We start from the raw sequence: 19,200 nt of genomic DNA on the forward strand, positions 1-19,200 counted from the left end.
TTGCACATTTAGAGCTCATGCAGTCATTGCAGGAGGCTGCAATCAGAATTAAAGGTGGCACATACTCTATTTCTGCCTATGTTGACTGTCAAAAGGGATTAGCACTGACTGTTTTAGGCTTGTGGGAACAATTGGTTGTGCCTGGACTGGAAATCGGCTTCAGGCTGAAATCTTGGGCTATCTAATCAAGCTACAGGTTCTGAAATATTCAATTGTAATCTGCCTTTACTTAAATGCTTATAAGTTATTAAAATTACAAGCATTTTGAAATTCAGTTCCAGAAATATGGTATTTTCCATTGTGAATTTAAGAATCACAATGTGCAAGTGCAGACCTATTGTATAGTGGTACGAGATATAAGCTGCATTTGCAAATTCCGTTGTAGCTTTATAATTCATGTTTAGTTGGTCAAAACCAAGGAATATTATTGCATTCATCAGCATAACTAGAAGAACCAGAGTTGTTTGCCAAGTGTTTGACAAAATGCCAAACTACTGATAAGTATAGGAAATTGATGTTTGTTAAAGCTATAACTGGCTAAGGGTTATTACAATAAACTTCCAGAACCTTTGACCATTTCCTATTGTTTTCTTCCCTCCCTCTTTCTTCTTTTGTTCTCAACACCGGAAATTGGGGTACATGTAGTTTCTAAGCCATCAAGCAGTCTTGCCCTTTTATGCTTCAATCCGGAAATTCAGAGAAACAGTGAGGCTCTGGAACCATTGTCGGAACTGAAATATTCAATTTAAAAGGCTGCATAATCTTCATTGGTACTGTAGGAGAGTTGAAATAATGTCATTCCAATGCTGAATCTTTAATTCCAAATGCTCAACTAGAGCCCAGTTACCTTTTTACCTCATCGGACGCCATCAAAATCTTTGACTTTTCCATCATTCACCACACATGGTGGACTCCAAAGAGATAAATGGAGTTTATAGTTTTATTAATCATAATGTTGCTGTTACCCTTTCAAGTGAACCAGATTTTTTAGAGCTTTGAGTGCTTCTAATGATCTGCATATGAGGTTGTGTCTTTTCCGAAGAATTTGTCTGGATCCAAGTCTCTGCTCTCAAAATTAGGATCTTTATAATTTGATGGCCTCCATATTGAGTAGTATTGAAAAGCCGTAATATGCGAGTACCCTTAACCAGAGGTAAGGATGATGTTTCATTTCCTTTTCAAAGCTGAATGAATCAATCCCCATTTGTGTATCTACTCTTGAATAGCTGGTACAAGCTCATGCAAATTACTAGGTGAGTATAAAATATTGTCTGAAAGCACTTTATTGTAGACGAATTCTAATCTTCAAATTAGACTCAAAAGTTATCTTTTGGAAATGGAACAGTGGAAGCGATAAAGAGATGCAAATTCTAAAAGGGGTCAAAATTTTTGCAACATTTTCCTAGAAGAAATATTGGCTGCACCTAGTTGGAGTAGAGGAAAAGCAGCTTTTTTTCTTCGTTTGGCATGAAATCAAAAAATGCCGCCTTTTCATTTTACCAATTTTATAAATTTTTCAGTATCTTAATTTCCTGATTTTTCATGATCCTGAAAAAAATCTTTGTATCTTTTGGTTTGCCAATTCAGTCTCAAAAAAGATTTTATGTTCAAACAGAGTTCTTTGGGTCTTAACTGTATACTGTGTAATTTAACTACATCTAAAGATTGTTAGCATTGTGGACCCTTGATTTTCCTATTGGTTGATGGTTATCTTTTTGATGCTACATGAAAGGATATTTTTAAAATTTTCACATTTAGAAGCACAAGCATGTTTGCCATCGAAGAAAAAACTAGAGGCATAGTGAAAAGTTTAAATGTTTTGATGTGAGATAAGAATTCAATTTGTTAACAATTAATGAAATGCATTGGAATTACAGCAATATCTTTTGTGCTGGATTTTCTGAACTTCAAAAAAAAAAATGTTCTGGTATATCTAGTCTTCTAGATTTTACCTGAATTTGTGGATATATTTTCATGTATCTGTACATGGGACATTGCTAATTTGTCTTGCGTGTTACTTTTCTTTTTTGAAAAATGAGCTTCTCTGCTTGTTATTTTTCAGGTGGTTATTTTAAATTCTGATGTTCAAGTTGCTCAAGATGGGCTGCAAGCTCTTGCAAGAGCCTTGCTCCAAAAGTCTATTGCAACTAAAATTCAGGTTGGAAGCACTTGCTTCTTCAAGTAGATTGGATGCTGTCAACAGTACAACTTTGGAAAAATCATTTTCTATAGAAGCATTGTTCATCTTGGGCTTGTTTTTTACCTAGGTGATTGGGAAAGCAAGGGTACCAATTGTCAAATTTATTGAGAAGAAAAGCAATGTGGCATTTGATGTCAGGTTTGTAATTTTTTGATCCTGCTTAAACCATTGATATTTTTTCCTGTAATTTTTGGTATCAAATTTCATTTTTTGAGATTAACTTTTAATTTGTACATTTGCCCATTATTAACTTGGAACTTCTTCAAATTGTCCTTAGTAATAAATTTCAAATATTTTAGTTGGGACTAGTACAAAATAAAATAAGACGCAAATGTATCCCTATAGGCTGAAGCTTGGACACATTGCTAATATTTGCCGCTTCATTTTCAGACATAGAATGAGGCAAAATCTGGATACATGGCTGAAAGCTGCCATTACATATTTGTTATCCTGACTCCAATTTTGCAAACTTCAAATTCGCTAACTTTGTTAGAACCAAATTGGAGTCACGATCCTTTGCTTATGTATTAAATGTTTATGTTTGACTCTAAGTCTTTGGACATGTTGAACTCCTTGAACAACTTGAACTTTTGAACACACACCTTGAACTAGTTCAACATATTCATTCAGTTCAAATTGTTCAATCAGTTCATGTGGATGAGAATGAAAATGAAAAAGTTATTAATGAAGGAAAATGATTTTGGGGAAAATTTTGAACTTTGGGTTCAACGAGTTCAATAGGTTCAGCAGGTTCAACAGGTCAATCGGACTCGCAAAACTTTTCAACGAGTTAACAAGTTCAACAGGTTCAATGAGTTCTGATGGAGCCCCAATTTCCAATAATTAGGGCCTCCATTTGTGATGTTGGAGACTTGAAAAAAGATAATCATTGATGTTAGAGATCAATAAAAAATGAATTTAGTAGGGGAAATACCAAACTACTTGAGATTTGACAAGCTTCACCCTAAACTCTGGGATGATTAAATCTTGGAAATCCTATGCAATCAAATGGACTTGTGTATATTTGAGATAGTACAGGAAGCACAGAGTTTCCCCCCATGCCAAGCGATTTTCAAGTAGATCTATCTAGACCAGTTTTGAAGGCAATCAGAATCTGTTCTAATAAATGTTTCAAGAGCCAAGAAATTGACTCTCAGAAGTTCTGGATAAGACATGGGATGTGGCAAAGAAAGTTTTGAACAGAGCTAGTGGAGAGGAAGACTATAATGAATATAACAATTTTTATTAAAAGATTAATCTAATTGTGAAAGATTCAGAAATAATGACTTGGAGAAAGTTACCACAACAGATTCTGTGATTGAAGCACTAGACACAAGAGAAGCTGCAACTGCCAGATTTAAGGAATATCAAATACAGGAAGTACCAAATTGTCGAGCACTTGAAAAGAGATTTATCAATCTAGGTTATGCTTTGGTGTCGGGCAGGATTGACAATCACGTCATCTTTGATTGATTTGAGACCCTTGGGCAGAGATGGTGTAAGAGCAGATTATACAACTTGTTCCGCATCCAGGCATCAAAGACCATAATTGGTCATAGCAGAGCTTTCCAACTGGAGCAAACTTGATAACTAAATTCCATCCTTCTAAGTGGTGAACACAGGTTATACACATTAGCGCTCATATCTGACTTTTTGGGATTTTCAAAATAAAGTAAACAGTAAATTAGAATCGTTGTTTACAGATACATGGAAGCATATCGTTTGAGAATACAAAGGTCATATGACATATGTGATAGATAGATAGATAAAATTTTAACGTCCACGAGGCTAAAAATAGCCTATGGGACAGCAAGACAACTCAAGCAGACTTAAGTAGCGCTGTTCGCCTCTTGTGTAGACTAATGATGAGCCCCCCCAATTGCTCAATGTACTCTTCGTTGAACAGGTTATGCCAAGAACTGTCACATATAGTATCCGCAAACTTATCCCTGCTATCCTTGTAGGCCTCACATTCTAGAATAAAGTGCTGTTCAGTTTCCACTTTCCCAGAATTGCAAAATCTGCAAATTCTCTCTTCCCAAGCCTCCTTTGGCCTCTTCTAGCGCCCGGTCTCACAACAAAGTTGGTGAGAGTTGGTTCTCAGCTGAGCAATAAGAATTTTAGCTCTCCAAGAAATGTTGGCTCCTATGTACACTTTTTCGAGTTGATCACAAGTGGGGTTGAACTCATTTATATAATATAGTTTCTTCCTCCCAATCTCACTTCCCCAATTTCTCTTGTAGAATTTCTCCATAACAAAGACCTTTATTTCTTTATTATTTGTGGGGCACATATTGAAATGAATATTCCATTTACTCATCCACTTGATGTTTTGTTGCATCCATGTCCTTTTTCGCTTACATAGTGTGTCCCTAAAGACAACTTTCGGCCATCTATCCTCTTCCATTTTTTCGATTCTTTTTAGATAGCTTAAAAGGCGAACCATAGCAAGTGCCTCGATAGGCGCAGCCCCCATTTCACTTAGCATGATGTCATATGGAACAGTGCTTTTAATTTTAAACTTGCTTGTAATCAAGCGCTTTTGGATTCCTTCGATTTGTTTCCATTGTGCTATAGTAGTGCTGCTGGCCCATAATTCACACCCATAAAGAACAACTGGTAGCACAAGAAGACCGAACAAGGTTTGAATAGTTTTCCAATCCCATAACTCCGCTTCACGGCACCTATTCTGAAGAGCGTGGAAAGCCTTCCATCCACCTAATGTCCTTTTATACCTGCAGCTAGACCAGCTTAGTTTTTTGTTGAAATCGATGCCAAGGTATTTATATTCCGCAACTTCTTCGAGAACACTTCCATTGTAATAAAATTCATGTTGATGCTGTTTTTTATTATTAGAGAAAATCATAACCTTGGTTTTGCTGATATTGACTTGCATCCCCACCATTCTACAAAAGCGCTCAAGAGAAGATAGATGGTCTTGCAAACCACAAGCAGATTTGGCAATTAAAATGAGGTCGTCCGCATATAGGAGTAGCTTTATAACAAATTCCCCTAGCTGAATGCCTTCACGCTCTTGCATGTTTAACCACTCTTCCAGTTTGTCAATATATAAACCAAATAAAGTAGGGGATAAAGGGCAGCCCTGTTTGACCCCGATATCGCTCCTAAAACATTCTGAAATGCCATCTGAAGTTCTGATTTTGACTTTCACCTCTTCGTACATCCTATGAGCAGCAGCTCTGAGATGCCTAGGAATCCCCAATTCTTCCATCCTCAACCAAAGCTTGTCTCTCGGAACGGTATCAAAAGCCTTTTTGAAGTCAACAAAGCAACAAAAAACCTCTTCCTTTTTCTCCCACTCTTTTTCAATAATGTGTCTCAGAGTGACACAGTGATCCACTGTCGAGTGCTTTGGCCTAAAACCAGCTTGCCCTTTAGCACGTTTATGATTTTCTTCTGCCCATTTGCTGATCCTAGTTTCTATCATACTGCCAAAAATTTTAGCAAAGAGGGGATTGATCATTATAGTCCTGTAATTGGAGGGATTGTTAACATCACCACTCTTAAAAAGTGGTATTGCAAGGCTGATTGTCCAATCTTTCGGAAACCCTTCCTGACAGATTTTGTTGAAGATTTCAGTGATGTGCGGTGCAAGAGTTTTCATACCCCACTTCAAATATTCAGCTTGAAGCGCAACAAGGTCTTTTGCTTTGCCTCCACCCAACTTCTTAATCCCTGTCTCTATCTCTTGCATAGTAAAAATATTTGTGGTATCATTGACCAAAGGTGCCTGTCCCACTCCACCCTCTTGTTCATAAAGTTTCTTAGCATAATCAAACCTTTGGGTGGCAGTAATATTATTTTCAGTTTGCTTCCTCCTTGGTTGGAGTTCTTTCCAAAAACGTTTGGGGTTATTTCTGCCCAAGAAAATTAGCTCCTCTCTCTTTGTGGACATAAAATCGATTTTTTTCTTCTTTAGGATCTGTTTGTAGGTCTTAATGTCAAGGTTAGTTTTATTTGACTCCCTTAGATTTCTCCTAGCCCTCTTGCATTCCTTATCAAACCATTTTGAAGACAAACAAAGAATAATATTTTTTGATAGACTCCATCATGAAAGTTGTCATTGTAAAGTTACTTTGCAAGATGCCGGTAATGATTAAGAATTGGAATTTAAGTACAATACAGGGAGGCAATATAAGCCCGAACTCTATGCCTCCAAGGGAGCCAATGTACTTATATCTCAAGCCAATGATGTGAAGGATCCAATACATTAGAGATTGGAGGAGCCGTGCGAATATAGAATGTGGAGCATTGGCAAATGAAGTGAGGAGACAATGATATCACAAATACAAAATATTTCATCTGAAGTCCATCCCATGCCGTACATTTCATCCATACGATGAAGCTCCACACTAGCAGGAGTAAATGAATATAAGTCGAGGAGAAAAATAGAAGTTTGAAAGCCTTCGAGAAATGCGAACACGAAGATGGGAGCTTATCGGAGTAATGTTGAGTCTCAGTCTTGACGTTGAAATGAAGAGCATGTTCTTGAATTATCAAGGAACGGATATGAAGCCACATATAGACATTTTATATGTAGAAGCTTATCAGGTTGAGCATGAAAGGTTTGAATATAGGCGTATCGTGTTCTGGAATTATCAAGCATGGGATTAATGGAAGAAGCCGCCTCTCAAGCTCCGTCAAGAATAAATAAATTCCCCTATGTGCCAATGCAAAGCGTCGTCTAAAATAATACTTCTATGAATTAATAATGGAACCATATCTTATTGAGCAACTTATACTCCCAGTCAGAGATAAATTGATAAGTATGGCCGTTCACAGCGAGTTAACATGTCAACATTAGAAATGTTGTAAACATTTCGATCAAGAGGAAATAGCGATCAATAATTTGGTGAGATTGAAATTAAGAGGTATAATTTATTTTAAGAGAGATGTGACTTTCCTTTTGAAAAGTTATGTCCTCCATTAGATAGAATATAAGTAAGAAGTATTTGAGACACAAGTAACAAGACATATTCAACAAAATCATTTGAAGAAAAAGTAATTTATATTCATTTGCATGGAGGGATAATGATTTTTAATATGGCTTTGTAACATAAAATTCAAAAATTATATTTTAATGATTAATAAAAGCCTTTTTTGTTTTTTGTTTCTTTAAAAGGCATGGAGATTTAAATTGTAGTTGATTTGTCCTTTATAATCATCTTTACACTTCTGCAAACAATTTAAATGTCAAATAAGAGAACACTGTCATTTATAGCATTTTAAACTCGATCATCATAGATATAGTAAAATATTGACTTGTTTAAGTATCTATGTCTAGTTTGTCTCCCAACTGTAGGAGATAATGTGCAATCTAGACTAGTTTAAAGTTGCGTTTATATATTTGATCTGTTGCGTCTTGATTATTAATTATTTATAGTTTACGTGTATAGAATTTTATGAAGTTGTACGTGATAATCTTCATTGTAGTTGACTTTGTTGTCCAATTAAGAAAAGGCACCAGTCTTGTGAATCATTGAAGTATTATAATTGTATTTTGAAGTCAGAAAATCTATATCTTCCTTCTTGCAAACATCAAATCAATTATTGACAAATTTATTCAAAACATTCATTCAGTTCTAACATTCAGCATTCAACTTTATTTTGATTGAGTTCAAGGATTTTTCCAATCGGAGAACTTGCAAAGCTTAAACTTGCTATTGAAAAGCTTCAGATCAAGTGATCAGGTTCTAAATGAAGGTCTACCCGCCTAGGTGTAGAAAAGCCTGAAGTGTAGGGGAATCAAGAAGTATTCCCGTTCTTTGGCCAGAACTAATTGTGGAATCTTGTTGAAGAATTGGCACTCCTAAATTTCCAATCTGTGGTTTTGTGAACTAACAAGTTCAAATGGTTCAACAAGTTTTACGGGTTAAACTGTCATGAATTAGTTAAGTGGCTGCATGAGAAATTAAACGTTTCCACACTCATTTATGTGCAGCAATATAAAACATTATTTAAAAATGTTTTATATGATTTTGATCTCAAATTACAACAATTAAAGAGAAATTATTCTCTTTATGAAAAAATATTTGCGAAGGAGAAGAGGATGGGAATAGATGTGGGTAGAAAATAATTTCAGCCATAAAAATCCCATTTTTATCGATGTGTAAAGAAAGAATATCAAAATAATTTCAAGAATCAGTTATAGAAACAGAAAAACCAAGCATTATTTAAGGAAGAAGTTTCAAGAAGAGGTTCCTTTTTCTTTAGAGGGAGAGGAAGAGTTTTTGCTTGCTGCCATGACCTCCTGCAATTAGTTCCTATTTTTCCTCGCCATGCTTGGCCTCGTTGTCCAACTCTGCTTGCATGGTCATTGTGTGAACAGAGTGATTGTGCTTAACGTCTGTTCAAGCAGGTGTGATTGTGTGGCGTTGCTCTGTTTTCTTTTCTGCTTGGGCTGTGGTGTCGTGTTTGTTCGTTTGTTTGCTCACAACTAAGTTGCGGGTTGTTCATTTTTTGTATTGGTTTTGTTAGACTAGGTGTAGTGCCTTCTCATCATTTATTGCTCCCCTACAATTGCTCCCTCTACTCTACTTTGTGGCTTTGGTTATGTTCCTTTCTTCTACTTGCGTTGCTGCTGTTGTTAGGTGCCCTGCCTTTGCGTGGCTTCACAAGTAGTTGTTTTCCATCTTTTCCATTTTTGTGTTGTGCGTTTGGGTTGTCTTTGTTGTTGGCTGTGCTCCTGTGGCTCCTTTCCTTCCTTGCTTTGGAGTGGTCTTTCTCTATTTGAGGTGGAGTGGGTTCAGGCGTGTGTGTGTGCTTGTTGCCTTGGTTGGCTACAGGTGGGTTTGGTCTTCTTCGCTCTTCCGATGCCTGCATTCTTCTCTGATCTTCTGCCTAGTTCTTTGTGGCTCCATTCATTTCTACTCTTCCCAATGCTCTTCTATGGGTTTTTGTCTATGCTTGTTGGTGCAATACGTCCTGCTTGGTGTTCATTGTTCATTGTTTGTTCCCGCCTGCTCATTTCTTTCTTGCGGTTTGGTTGTGGTTCTTTAGCTTGTTTCTACCTTGTCATTGCGGATGGTGTTTGTTGCTCCTCTACAAACTATGGAAACTCCTCATTCCCAACCTTTGTGTGGAATGTATTAGAGACACATAGACAGGATGATTAACTTGGAACTTGAGAATCAAAGATTGTGGGACACTATTCAGTCCCTTACTGTGACCTTAAACAATCTGCAACAATACGTTGCCTCTCATACCATGCTTATCAAAGATTTCTCTGCAACTTTTACCAATGAAACAATAGGCATTAATACACATATCGATACCATTATTGAATAGTTTGGGGAAATCTACATCATTAAAGACAAGCAAAGTGAACTTGTTATCGAGAAAACTTCTCAAATGTCGAAAACTAAACAATAGATTAAATCTTGGGCCTCCGTCTGTAAGACAACCAATTCTACACCTCTTTGGTGTGGAAAAGATCATACAGGAGAAGTTGGCAAAAGAGCGTGTAAGACGTTCCCACGAGCTCAATCTAAGAGTTTGGGGCCTTTCTTTCTCTTTCACTAACCATATTCTCGTTGGGTACTCCTTAGCGACAACCTAGGCATTTCTGATATCTCACTTGATAGGGTTTGGGTTGGCCTGATGACACCCTTTCCTTTGGTTCCTTTCCTTGAATGACCGACTTCGAGTTCTTAGAGCGAGGAAGAAATATTTTCCTCTTCCTACTAAGATTTTCCTTGATGAGGATCTCATGAAATCATAGGTGGGAGAGTTGAAATATTCTTAAGAGACGCGTTGTGGGGGCTAGATGCAATGAGAAATGGGTGATTATTTAGAACCTTAGTGTTGTTATTCGTGATTTCCCTCCCCCCAATTGGGAACCGAGATCGGTCCCCAAGGCCAAATGATGGTCTCAACAACAATTGGGGAAGAGGGAACCCTCCACTGGTTCCCTACTTAACAACTTCTTGAACGATGATGACACCCTATGGTCATTGTCAAGTCTTTTTAATGATGCGGTTGGTTCTATCGATATTCTTAGTGTCACTGAGACTTACGAGAGTCTTCTCCATCCTTTTTCTCAGTTCACTAGGTACCAGTGGCTATGTGTCTTCATAGACAAGGTTAGAACCCGTGGTGGGGTTAGAGGGTTAGGTGGTATTGCCTATTTGAGTAGGATTGTCTCTTTAGTGCTACCTTTGTGGTTCACTCTGTTTACTGTACAAGATAAAGAAACTTAACACATGTAGTATAGCACGATACAACACAGAGCGAATACTTTATTCATATATGCACTCAATGATTACAATCCGAATACAATGATTACAATGATCATTCCAAAGTCCATCTCAGACGATGTACATATACCTTTCTGAAGGAGTGACTCAAGTGTCATGCTTCCATTCGGATACTATTCTACCCGTTAGCTACAATATAGATTTTATCAACAACACACTCTAACACCTCTGCTAGATTTGTGCGAATCCATATTAGTTGTATTGCTCAGCCTTACATAGACATCTTCATTGTAGTTTTCTACTTCTAGCCAATCTCCTTGCCCTATGCTGTGCACAACGCTGAGGATGGTGGCCCTTTTCAGATTTGCACATATTCTTTTTGTCATAGAGACATGAGAGCCTTCCTTGTCCTCTTTCTAGGTTCGTTACCAATGGCTCTATGTCTTCAGAGACAAGGTCAAGACCTCTAGTGGGGTTAGAGGGTCAGGTGGTATTGCCTGTTTGATTAGAAACTGTCTCTTCAGTGCTACCTCAGTGGTTCACTCTAACACCTCTGCTAAGTTCTTGTGGTTCCATATCAGTCGTATTGCTCAGCTTTACATAGACATCTTCATTGCAATCTTCTACTTTTTGCCAACCTCCTTGCCTTAGGACGTGCACAACATTGAGGATGGCAACCTTTTTGCAGAGTTGCACAAGTACATCTCCTGACTCTCGACCATGGGAGACATCATCATTCTGGGGACTTCAACACACAAACTAGAGATCATTAGACTTCACTTCATGATCATGAGTTTGACTCGATTTGTATTTTCAAGGCGGATCCTGATAGCTTGGGCCTTTAGTGCTTCTTTGTAGACGCCCTGGGGCCTCTTATGTGCTATGGTCCCTACCTTCTCCAGATTTGCGAGCCTTCAAAATTGGTGATTCTCAATAAGCTCTCTTGCTTCCCTAATTTTGGATTCTTCACTTGCTGACCCATTATGGTGGTGTGAGTGTTGTGGACTATGGTTTCACTTGTGCCTCCTTCATTCCCTCCATTAGCCGTTTCATTGTTTCTTGCCTAATCTTGGCCGAATGCGCTCACCGCCCCCTCACCCCTTTCCCCTCCTCTCTCCTCCATTGTGACCCTTTTTTGCACCTCCTTTTGCTTCCTTGATAGTGATTGTTACCTCTTCACCCTCCACCTTAGATGGATCCTCCCTTAGGATTCCTTTATTGAGTCCAACGATGTTTCCTTTATGTTTGATTCATTGGCTACCACACTTTGGTAGTGCATTCTCCTCTCCATCTGCCATTGCACTACTTCCTTTCCTTTTAGTCCCAAATGCATGAACACTTGCACTTTGAACTAGTGGTTTGATGACGATTGCAAGTCTTTTCACCGTTCTGTGCATTCAACCTTCACCACTCACCCCCCTCCTTTGCCCAACTGAGACTCTTATCACCACTTTCTTCACTACAAGAAGTAGATGTATTGTTTTTCGCAATGGAGATCCCTTTGTGCCTCGCTCGTGCATTGCCCCAAGCTCTTCTAGGGCACTTTGTTCCCCTGTCATCCTCCTCTGCCTTCCACTCTTCATCCTTCTCCCTGGTCTCCCACACCTCTCTTTATGATATCCTCGACCAACCACCCCCCTTCCAATTGTCATCTCTTCACCTTGTCCAACATTTGCAAGGCAGTTAGGTCCATGAGTTGTAGTAGGACAATAAACGAGGAAGGGTTCCAGGCTGAACTCTTCAAGATTGGTATCACGGTTTTGGGCTCCTTCCTCTCTATGCTCTTTAACAGAGTAGTTTGCATTTTCTTTTGTAATTCATGGTCAAGGCACATTATCTACCTGATTCATAAGGCCGGATTTGCTTTGGACCTTGACAACTATAGGACCTTCATGGTTGGGCATACTTTTGTTGAACATTATGCCACTTCATTGAACAATATTTTATCTAGAGAGCTTGATAGACGACACTGTCGTATGAGGGGTCAGGCTGGTTTCTGTATCGATTTTCAGACTAAAGATAATATTCCGATGTTGCAAACTATCATTGAGGATACACAACATTGCTCGACAAAAATCTATTGTTGTTTTGTGGACTTTCATAAAGCATTTGACTCTATTCCTTAGACGACACATTTCAGAGGCTTAGAGACATTGGGATTTTCAAGACTCCTCTGGTGGCTATTATGAGACCATATGAGATTGTGTTGGGCAGATTTAGGACTTCACGAGGGTTCTTTGATCTGATCCAGAGCACTATTGTGGTGAAGCGAGGTTTCTCTCTCTTGCCCACCTTGTTCGGCATATACATTGTTAAGCTTGAGGCTTTCCGCTAAGATTTCTCGTTCCTCGACAGCGGTTGCTTTTTGCACCAGGCTTTCATCTCCATTCTCCTATTTGCTGATTTTGTTCTTTTGGCCTTCTCCTTGAAGGGTTTCCAATGACTTCTTGGTGGTTTGACCTCCTTTTGTGACTTGCGACAGCTAGTTGTGAACCTAGGTAAAACTCGGGTGATGGTCTTCAACTGCTTGAAGACCTACCATCTCCACTTCTTTTTCCAGGGCATGGAGGTTGAGATTACATCCTCTTATGCTTACCTTGGGGTTGGACCTTGTTTCAGTTTGAGGCCTGCTATTCAACCTAGGGTCAACAAGGGGTTGGGTTTCGTAGCCATGTTGGAGAAACAATGCTTTAGAAACCCCTTTCAGGACACTATCCAAGTTGTCTCTCTTGGACTCCTTAGTCAACCTGATGGTGCTTTATGATTTTGTTGTGCGGGGGCCCTTCCTTCTGGATTCCAATTGGGCTTCGATTGAGCATGTCCAAACCCTTCTCCTTGGGTGCATCATCATATGTCATCAATCTACCCCCTACAACCTCATTTTGCCTAAGTTTGGGGCCCATCCTTTTAGGCTTGTGACCATCTTTGACTTGGCTTGGTTCTTTCACCTTCTTTAGGGGTTTGTAGATTTCGATTGGTGGTTGCTACAGATACTCCTACTTGACCTATTACTCTTTCGAGGTTTTTGGTTCCAACCCAACTAGTAGGACCCGTTGTTGGTATGCCCAAGCCTCTTCTTTGCTGGGCTTGATCACAATTGAGATTAATCATCTCCCTCGCTTTAAGTTCTCATTGGATGCTCCCACTCACCTCCTTCCCTCTCAACATGAGTTGAAAGGGAACACTAGTGAATTTGGGAGTGACTCTCACATAGGTAATTACTCATGAGCAAGAAAACGAGCTCTTTTTTTTTGGCCAATACAATCAACCATTCGACGCATGGGATCTAACTAATTTCAAGCACATGCTTAGTGTGATAGTTTATCCAAACCACGTTGTTGATCATCTTCATAAAATAAAGGTACAAGTGGTTAGCAAATGAGTGGAGAGGATGCCCTTTTATACTTGTTTCCTTTCATTTGGGATTCGAATTCAGTCGAGGCCGATTACAACTAAAAACCTTAGGTGAAAACATTGATATTGGGCTCAGGACAAGATTTGGGCCCAAAACCCAAGGGACAAGTCACCATTGGCGATTCTTATAAGGTAAATTGAGCTTAAGTTTCGTAGGGATGTTGAAGATAGTGAATAGTTGTGGGAAAAGAATATTTAGGTCATTGTGAGGTCAGAGTAGATCATTAAAGCCAAAAATAAATGAATAGGTCTTAGGTGAGGAAATGAACTATGGGATTGGACAGAAAAATGAGAAACTGTGCCTAGAAATAGGGGCTAACCTTGAGTTAAAGCAATATTGAAGAAGGTGGCGGACCCATATTTTAATTAGGTCCGTTTTTAGTGCCATATGAGGTCCTAACATATAAAATATACTAAAGTAGGTAGAAAATGTTATTATTAAAGTGACCACAAGATAGGTGCTTACTTTTTAGGACCATGCATTTAGCCCTTACTTTAGCATGAGTATGAGACAATCTCATGTTCACACTAAAGGAAGAAATAGACGAGAGTAAGAATGATGAAATAGAGATGATCATGGAAAATTGCAAAGAGATAAGACATCACTAGGTTCAAGAACGTAAGCCCCCAAACAAAAGATCTCAACTTCATATCTATGCACAAGGGCACAAAAAAGAAAAACATAAGAAAAGGAAAAACAAAGACAAAAGACACAACACAAAAAAAAGAAAAGGTTTAGTGGTAGAAACAAGACTCCAAATCAATTAGTAGAAGAGACCTTGATTAGAAGTGTCCCATCCATTATCATATTTGGGAAGCTATTGCAAGAGCATAAATGGTCACATAGAAAGGGTAAGAGCATCTCCAAAGACAATACAAATTCCATGATCTAAAGCACTAGCATAGCCATGAGAGTATGGAAAGAGAGAGAAACCATGAATTCAACGAGCTAAGAAGTTGTGTTATGCTAAGTGATCCATGGAAAGAGAATAGAGAAGGATAAGAGTAGAAACGCTAGCAAGCTATGTTACGCGAGCTTTACTCATCAAAGAGAGAGAGAGAGTTGATGGTCTAGCAAGATAAGTAATGCTAGTCAGTTCTACGTTGAAAAATTTGCACACAGAGGCAGTTTTAAACATGTTTTGCCTGAGGAGCAATTTTGAATTGTTTCGCTCATAAGGGCAACTTAGGGATTAATCATATCGAGATCATTGTCTCCATGGGGATCCATAAAAAATGATTAGGCCTAAAGAAAGTATCATCTCCTTAGTGATCAATACACAAAAAGCAACATATTTTTTGCAAGGGAGGCTGTGTTTGATGCCCCCCTTTTAGACAGGCTGGCTTTCAGACGGATTATCAGACTATGGACCACATCTTCATGCTACGGGCTATTATTGAGGAGGCCAAACACAGATGAGAAAAGGTATACTGTTGCTTTGTTGATTTTTGCAAAGCTTTTGATTCTGTTTCTAGGGTGGCTCTGTTTGAAAGACTTAGGGAGATCGATATTTCCGAGATGCTACGTATTGCTATTATGAGATTATATGAGACTGTGGTCGGCAGATTTCAGACTCCTGTTGGCTTCTCAGATCCGATCCATTGTACTATTGGGGTTAAGCAGGGTTGTCCTCTCTCTCCTACTTAATTTGGGTTATATATTGATGAGCTAGAGGACTTCCTCTCGGAGTCTTCACTCCCGGGTGATGGTTGTTATCTTCATCAGGTTTTGATCTCGATCCTTCTCTTTGTGGATGATATTGTTCTCCTTGCTTCCTCTCCTGACAGGTTACAGAGACTTCTTGATAGATTGGCTTTATTTTGTGATCAGAGACAGCTGGTGGTTAACTTGGGTAAGACTCGGATCATGGTCTTTAATTGTTTAAAGACCTCTCATCTTCACTTCACATTTCGGGCCCAGGAGATTGAGATTACTTCATCTTATTTGTATCTAGGTTTTATATTTTTCGGACCGCGTTTTAGCATGAGACCTGCTATTCAGCCCAGAGTGAATAAGGGCATGGGTTCTCTTGCTTTGCTTGAGAAACAGTGCCTCAGACATCACTTTCAGGATACCTCGTATAAGCTATCTCTCCTAGATGCTCTTGTTCGACCGACTGTTCTTTATGGTTCTGTGGTTTGGGGTCCTTCTCTCCTTAGTTCTGATTGGGCCTCGATTGAGTGGGTCCAAACTTTGTTCTTGCGGCGCATTATCAGATGTCATAGATCTACTCCTCATGGTATCATTCTTGTTGAGTTCGGGGCTCCTCCTTTCAGACTTGCGGCCATTTTTGACTTAGTTTGGTTTCTTCATCGCCTTCGTGGGTTTGTTGATATGGTTGGAGACCGTGATCGTTACTCCTATTTAGCTTATTGCTCTTCGGTTTCCATGGCGGCTGCTGAGTCTGGTGCTCGTGCGCGGTGTTGGTATGCACGAGTCTCTTCTTTGCTGAGTTCGATTGGGATTGATATTGATCGTCTCCCCCCTTTTCAGTTTTCTTTGGATGCCCCTGCTCATCTTCTCCCTTGTCAGCAGGAGTTGAATGAGCATGTTCGTCTTGATATTTATAGATGTTACATTATTGCTACCTGGGTTAACCCTCCCGGTGGATTACGCCCACGGATGTCGTTTTATGCGACACTTTTTGGAGATCTCAGATGGGATTATTGCTCGACCTAGCTATCTTTCACGGCATTGGTCTCATGCCCTGCAAATCTCTTTAGGTTCTTTCAGAGTTGGTTCCTACCGTCTTCGGGCTCAGTTGGATCATCATATTGACAAGGAGGAGCGGACTTGTTTGTTCTGTTCTTTAGGGGGGGTGGAGGATGAGGCTCACTTTCTCTTTCGATGCCCTATTTATTCTGAGATCAGAGGGAGGTTCTTTTTTTTGTTCAGAGAGTGCTTCTCTCTCTATGATTTCTTCAGCTATATGATCAAAGATGCCTTGCACTGTATCTGCGTGAGGCCACTACGCTCCGGGATATTATGATTCAGACTCTACTTCCACACCGACACTCATCTACTCAGCTCATTACCGCCTTTTTTACACCTTTATCCCCCTTGCGTGGTGTGAAAAGGCCCTCTAGCTCTATTCGGCCTAGTGATCTTTCTAGATGCGTCAGATCCCGTTCTGCTTATATACACCAGCGACACTCTTTTGGGACAGGTTGGAGATAGTGTAGTACCTCTATGCATCGACACGTGTATCATTCTGTGACTGATTTCTTCTCACCCAAGAAAGACTCCTAGTGCTTTTTGTTGCTTGTATTTTTTTGTTGTTGTTGCTTTTCTTCGGACACCTTTGTGTGCTCCTGCTGGCTTCAGCCCTGCTTTGTTGTAATCTTTCAGTCCCATAGACCTCTTTTTGGTCTTTTGTTGGACATTAATATCATTATCTTATCTTATCTTATCTTATCTCCTGACGCTAAACATCAACACATAATGAGGTCTAATAGAAATGTGATGAAGATAAGACCCAATGTGATGCCAATTAGGAGATTATGCAACAGACAATGGACAAAAACAAAACTCTAGATGAACTTTGGAAGGGAATGCTTGCATCAGTGAAGTATTTCAAGGTTTTTGAAATGAAATGCTATGTAAGGAGGGATGAGGAAGATTTGGGAAAAGTTGATTTCAGAAGCGATGAGGGCATTTTCCTCAGATCTATTACCAGGAGATGCAAATTTACAAGTAATGTGGGATGAAGGATGTGTGGTCACACATGTGAAAAAGGTACAACTTCACAAGTTGCATAATGCAAATGTGACCTACCTAAGAAAACTAATCCTATCCCAGGTGCTTAATTTGTAATAAATTAATTACATAAATGTTCTTATTATTGATAAATGAGGTCACTATATTTGATGGACTGAATTCAACTTTAATCTCTATTTTATTTTGTCAAGGGTATCCTGTCCAATCTACTAACTCATTTTGTTGCAATATAACCATTTAAACTTGAGATTCTCTTTACCAAACATTTTTTCAATACCAAGTCACAACCCTAATATAATGCATAAATGTTCTTATTATTGATGAACGAGGTCACTATATTTTGATGGAGTGAATTCAACTTTAAACTCTCTTTGGACAAGGATCTGTATTTTAATTTCTTTAAGAAATTAAGAGTATCCTGTCCAATCCACTAACTCACTTTGTTGCAATATAACCATTTAAACTTGAGATACTCTTTAACAAACATTACTTCAATACTAAGCCACAACCCTGTAGATTAATTCTTTTGAAGATTATGTTCATTGCTTAGGTATTACTGTAAACATCACATGCAAACCATTTGAAGGGGATAATTATAGGATATAGCATGCTTGATGGAAACATCATTGATGTGGCATGTCTCTTTAGAGAATTCATGTTTTCACTTTTTTTTAATCGGTTATATTTTCACTTTTATAAAGTGAATCTTTTCAATCATAATATTGTTTTTGGTATTATTTTGAAATCTTATAATGTAATTGCAGGTATATCAGATTGGTATAATTCATGTGAGATTGTTCATTATGAGTAGTTTTGAGGTGGATAAATAGATAATTTTTCCCAGAACATAGTTGTCAACACTGCATGCTGATATGAGCTTACTGCAATAAACACATTATAGGCACCATTGCATCCAAAAATGGTAGCAAGCAGCAATTGCCCACACCCCATATGCAATGTAGGTTCACAGTTGTACTGAGTAGAGGTCTAGGGTGTTTAACATCAAATAATATGTTGCTGTTGTGTTCCTGGAATCTATATATATATATATATTTATTACATTTTCAAATAGATACTAATACCACCTTTAATTTCTTTCTTCATTTTTTTTACATGAAAGTCAATGATGCCATTTTTTATTAGTCTGTTCCATTGGTTTCCTTGCAGTTTTGATGTACAAAATGGACCAGAAGCTACAAAATTCGTTAAGGTATGTTTATGCTTCATGCAATATAAACACTCATTCTTTCTTTTGACTGTGAAATTGGACTTCAATGTTTGTAAGGTGTAAATCCAAAGCTTTGCTTCAAATTTCACATTTTGTGCCTATGCAAATAAGTGCCATCATAGAAAACTTAAAATTCCCTGAATGTATTGACTCTATATAGGCCAGGGTTTCATCGCCAAACACTATGTAACAACCCCCTAATTAAGAAACTTATTATGCTGGTTTGAAGAGAGGGCAGGGAATGTGTCCTTAAGTGGTAAACTTTGAGATATTGTTTATAAGGGAGTCCTACCTTACGAGAGTCTTTGATTAATTAGATTGGGATATATATGAATCAAGGGGGCCTTGCTCACTTTCAATAAATATTGAATGATCGATGCTTAATTACTTGATTGCTCTTTTGTTTGAAGCTAAATAATTTGGA

The 19,200-nt window shown here is 38.6% G+C and overlaps 1 protein-coding gene across 6 annotated transcripts in view; it reads left to right on the forward strand.

Annotated features, from left to right (window-relative positions):
- Positions 1 to 19,200, forward strand: part of LOC149557824 (uncharacterized) — a 212,898-nt gene that overhangs the window by 78,332 nt on the left and 115,366 nt on the right. For all 6 annotated transcript variants that reach the window (XR_016364926.1, XM_089832311.1, XM_089832309.1 and 3 more), the window contains exons 5-7: positions 2,063 to 2,158; positions 2,268 to 2,338; positions 18,716 to 18,758. Coding sequence is in view for 5 of the 6 variants with exons in the window: in XM_089832311.1 (XP_089688437.1) it covers positions 2,063 to 2,158; positions 2,268 to 2,338; positions 18,716 to 18,758 (210 nt within the window). In the remaining variant the exon portion in view is untranslated. The remainder of the gene's footprint in view (positions 1 to 2,062; positions 2,159 to 2,267; positions 2,339 to 18,715; positions 18,759 to 19,200) is intronic.

This window comes from Cupressus sempervirens, chromosome 5, assembly GCF_028749045.1.
Source record: "Cupressus sempervirens isolate cs-2001-9-10 chromosome 5, ASM2874904v1, whole genome shotgun sequence".
Lineage (NCBI taxonomy): Eukaryota > Viridiplantae > Streptophyta > Pinopsida > Cupressales > Cupressaceae > Cupressus > Cupressus sempervirens.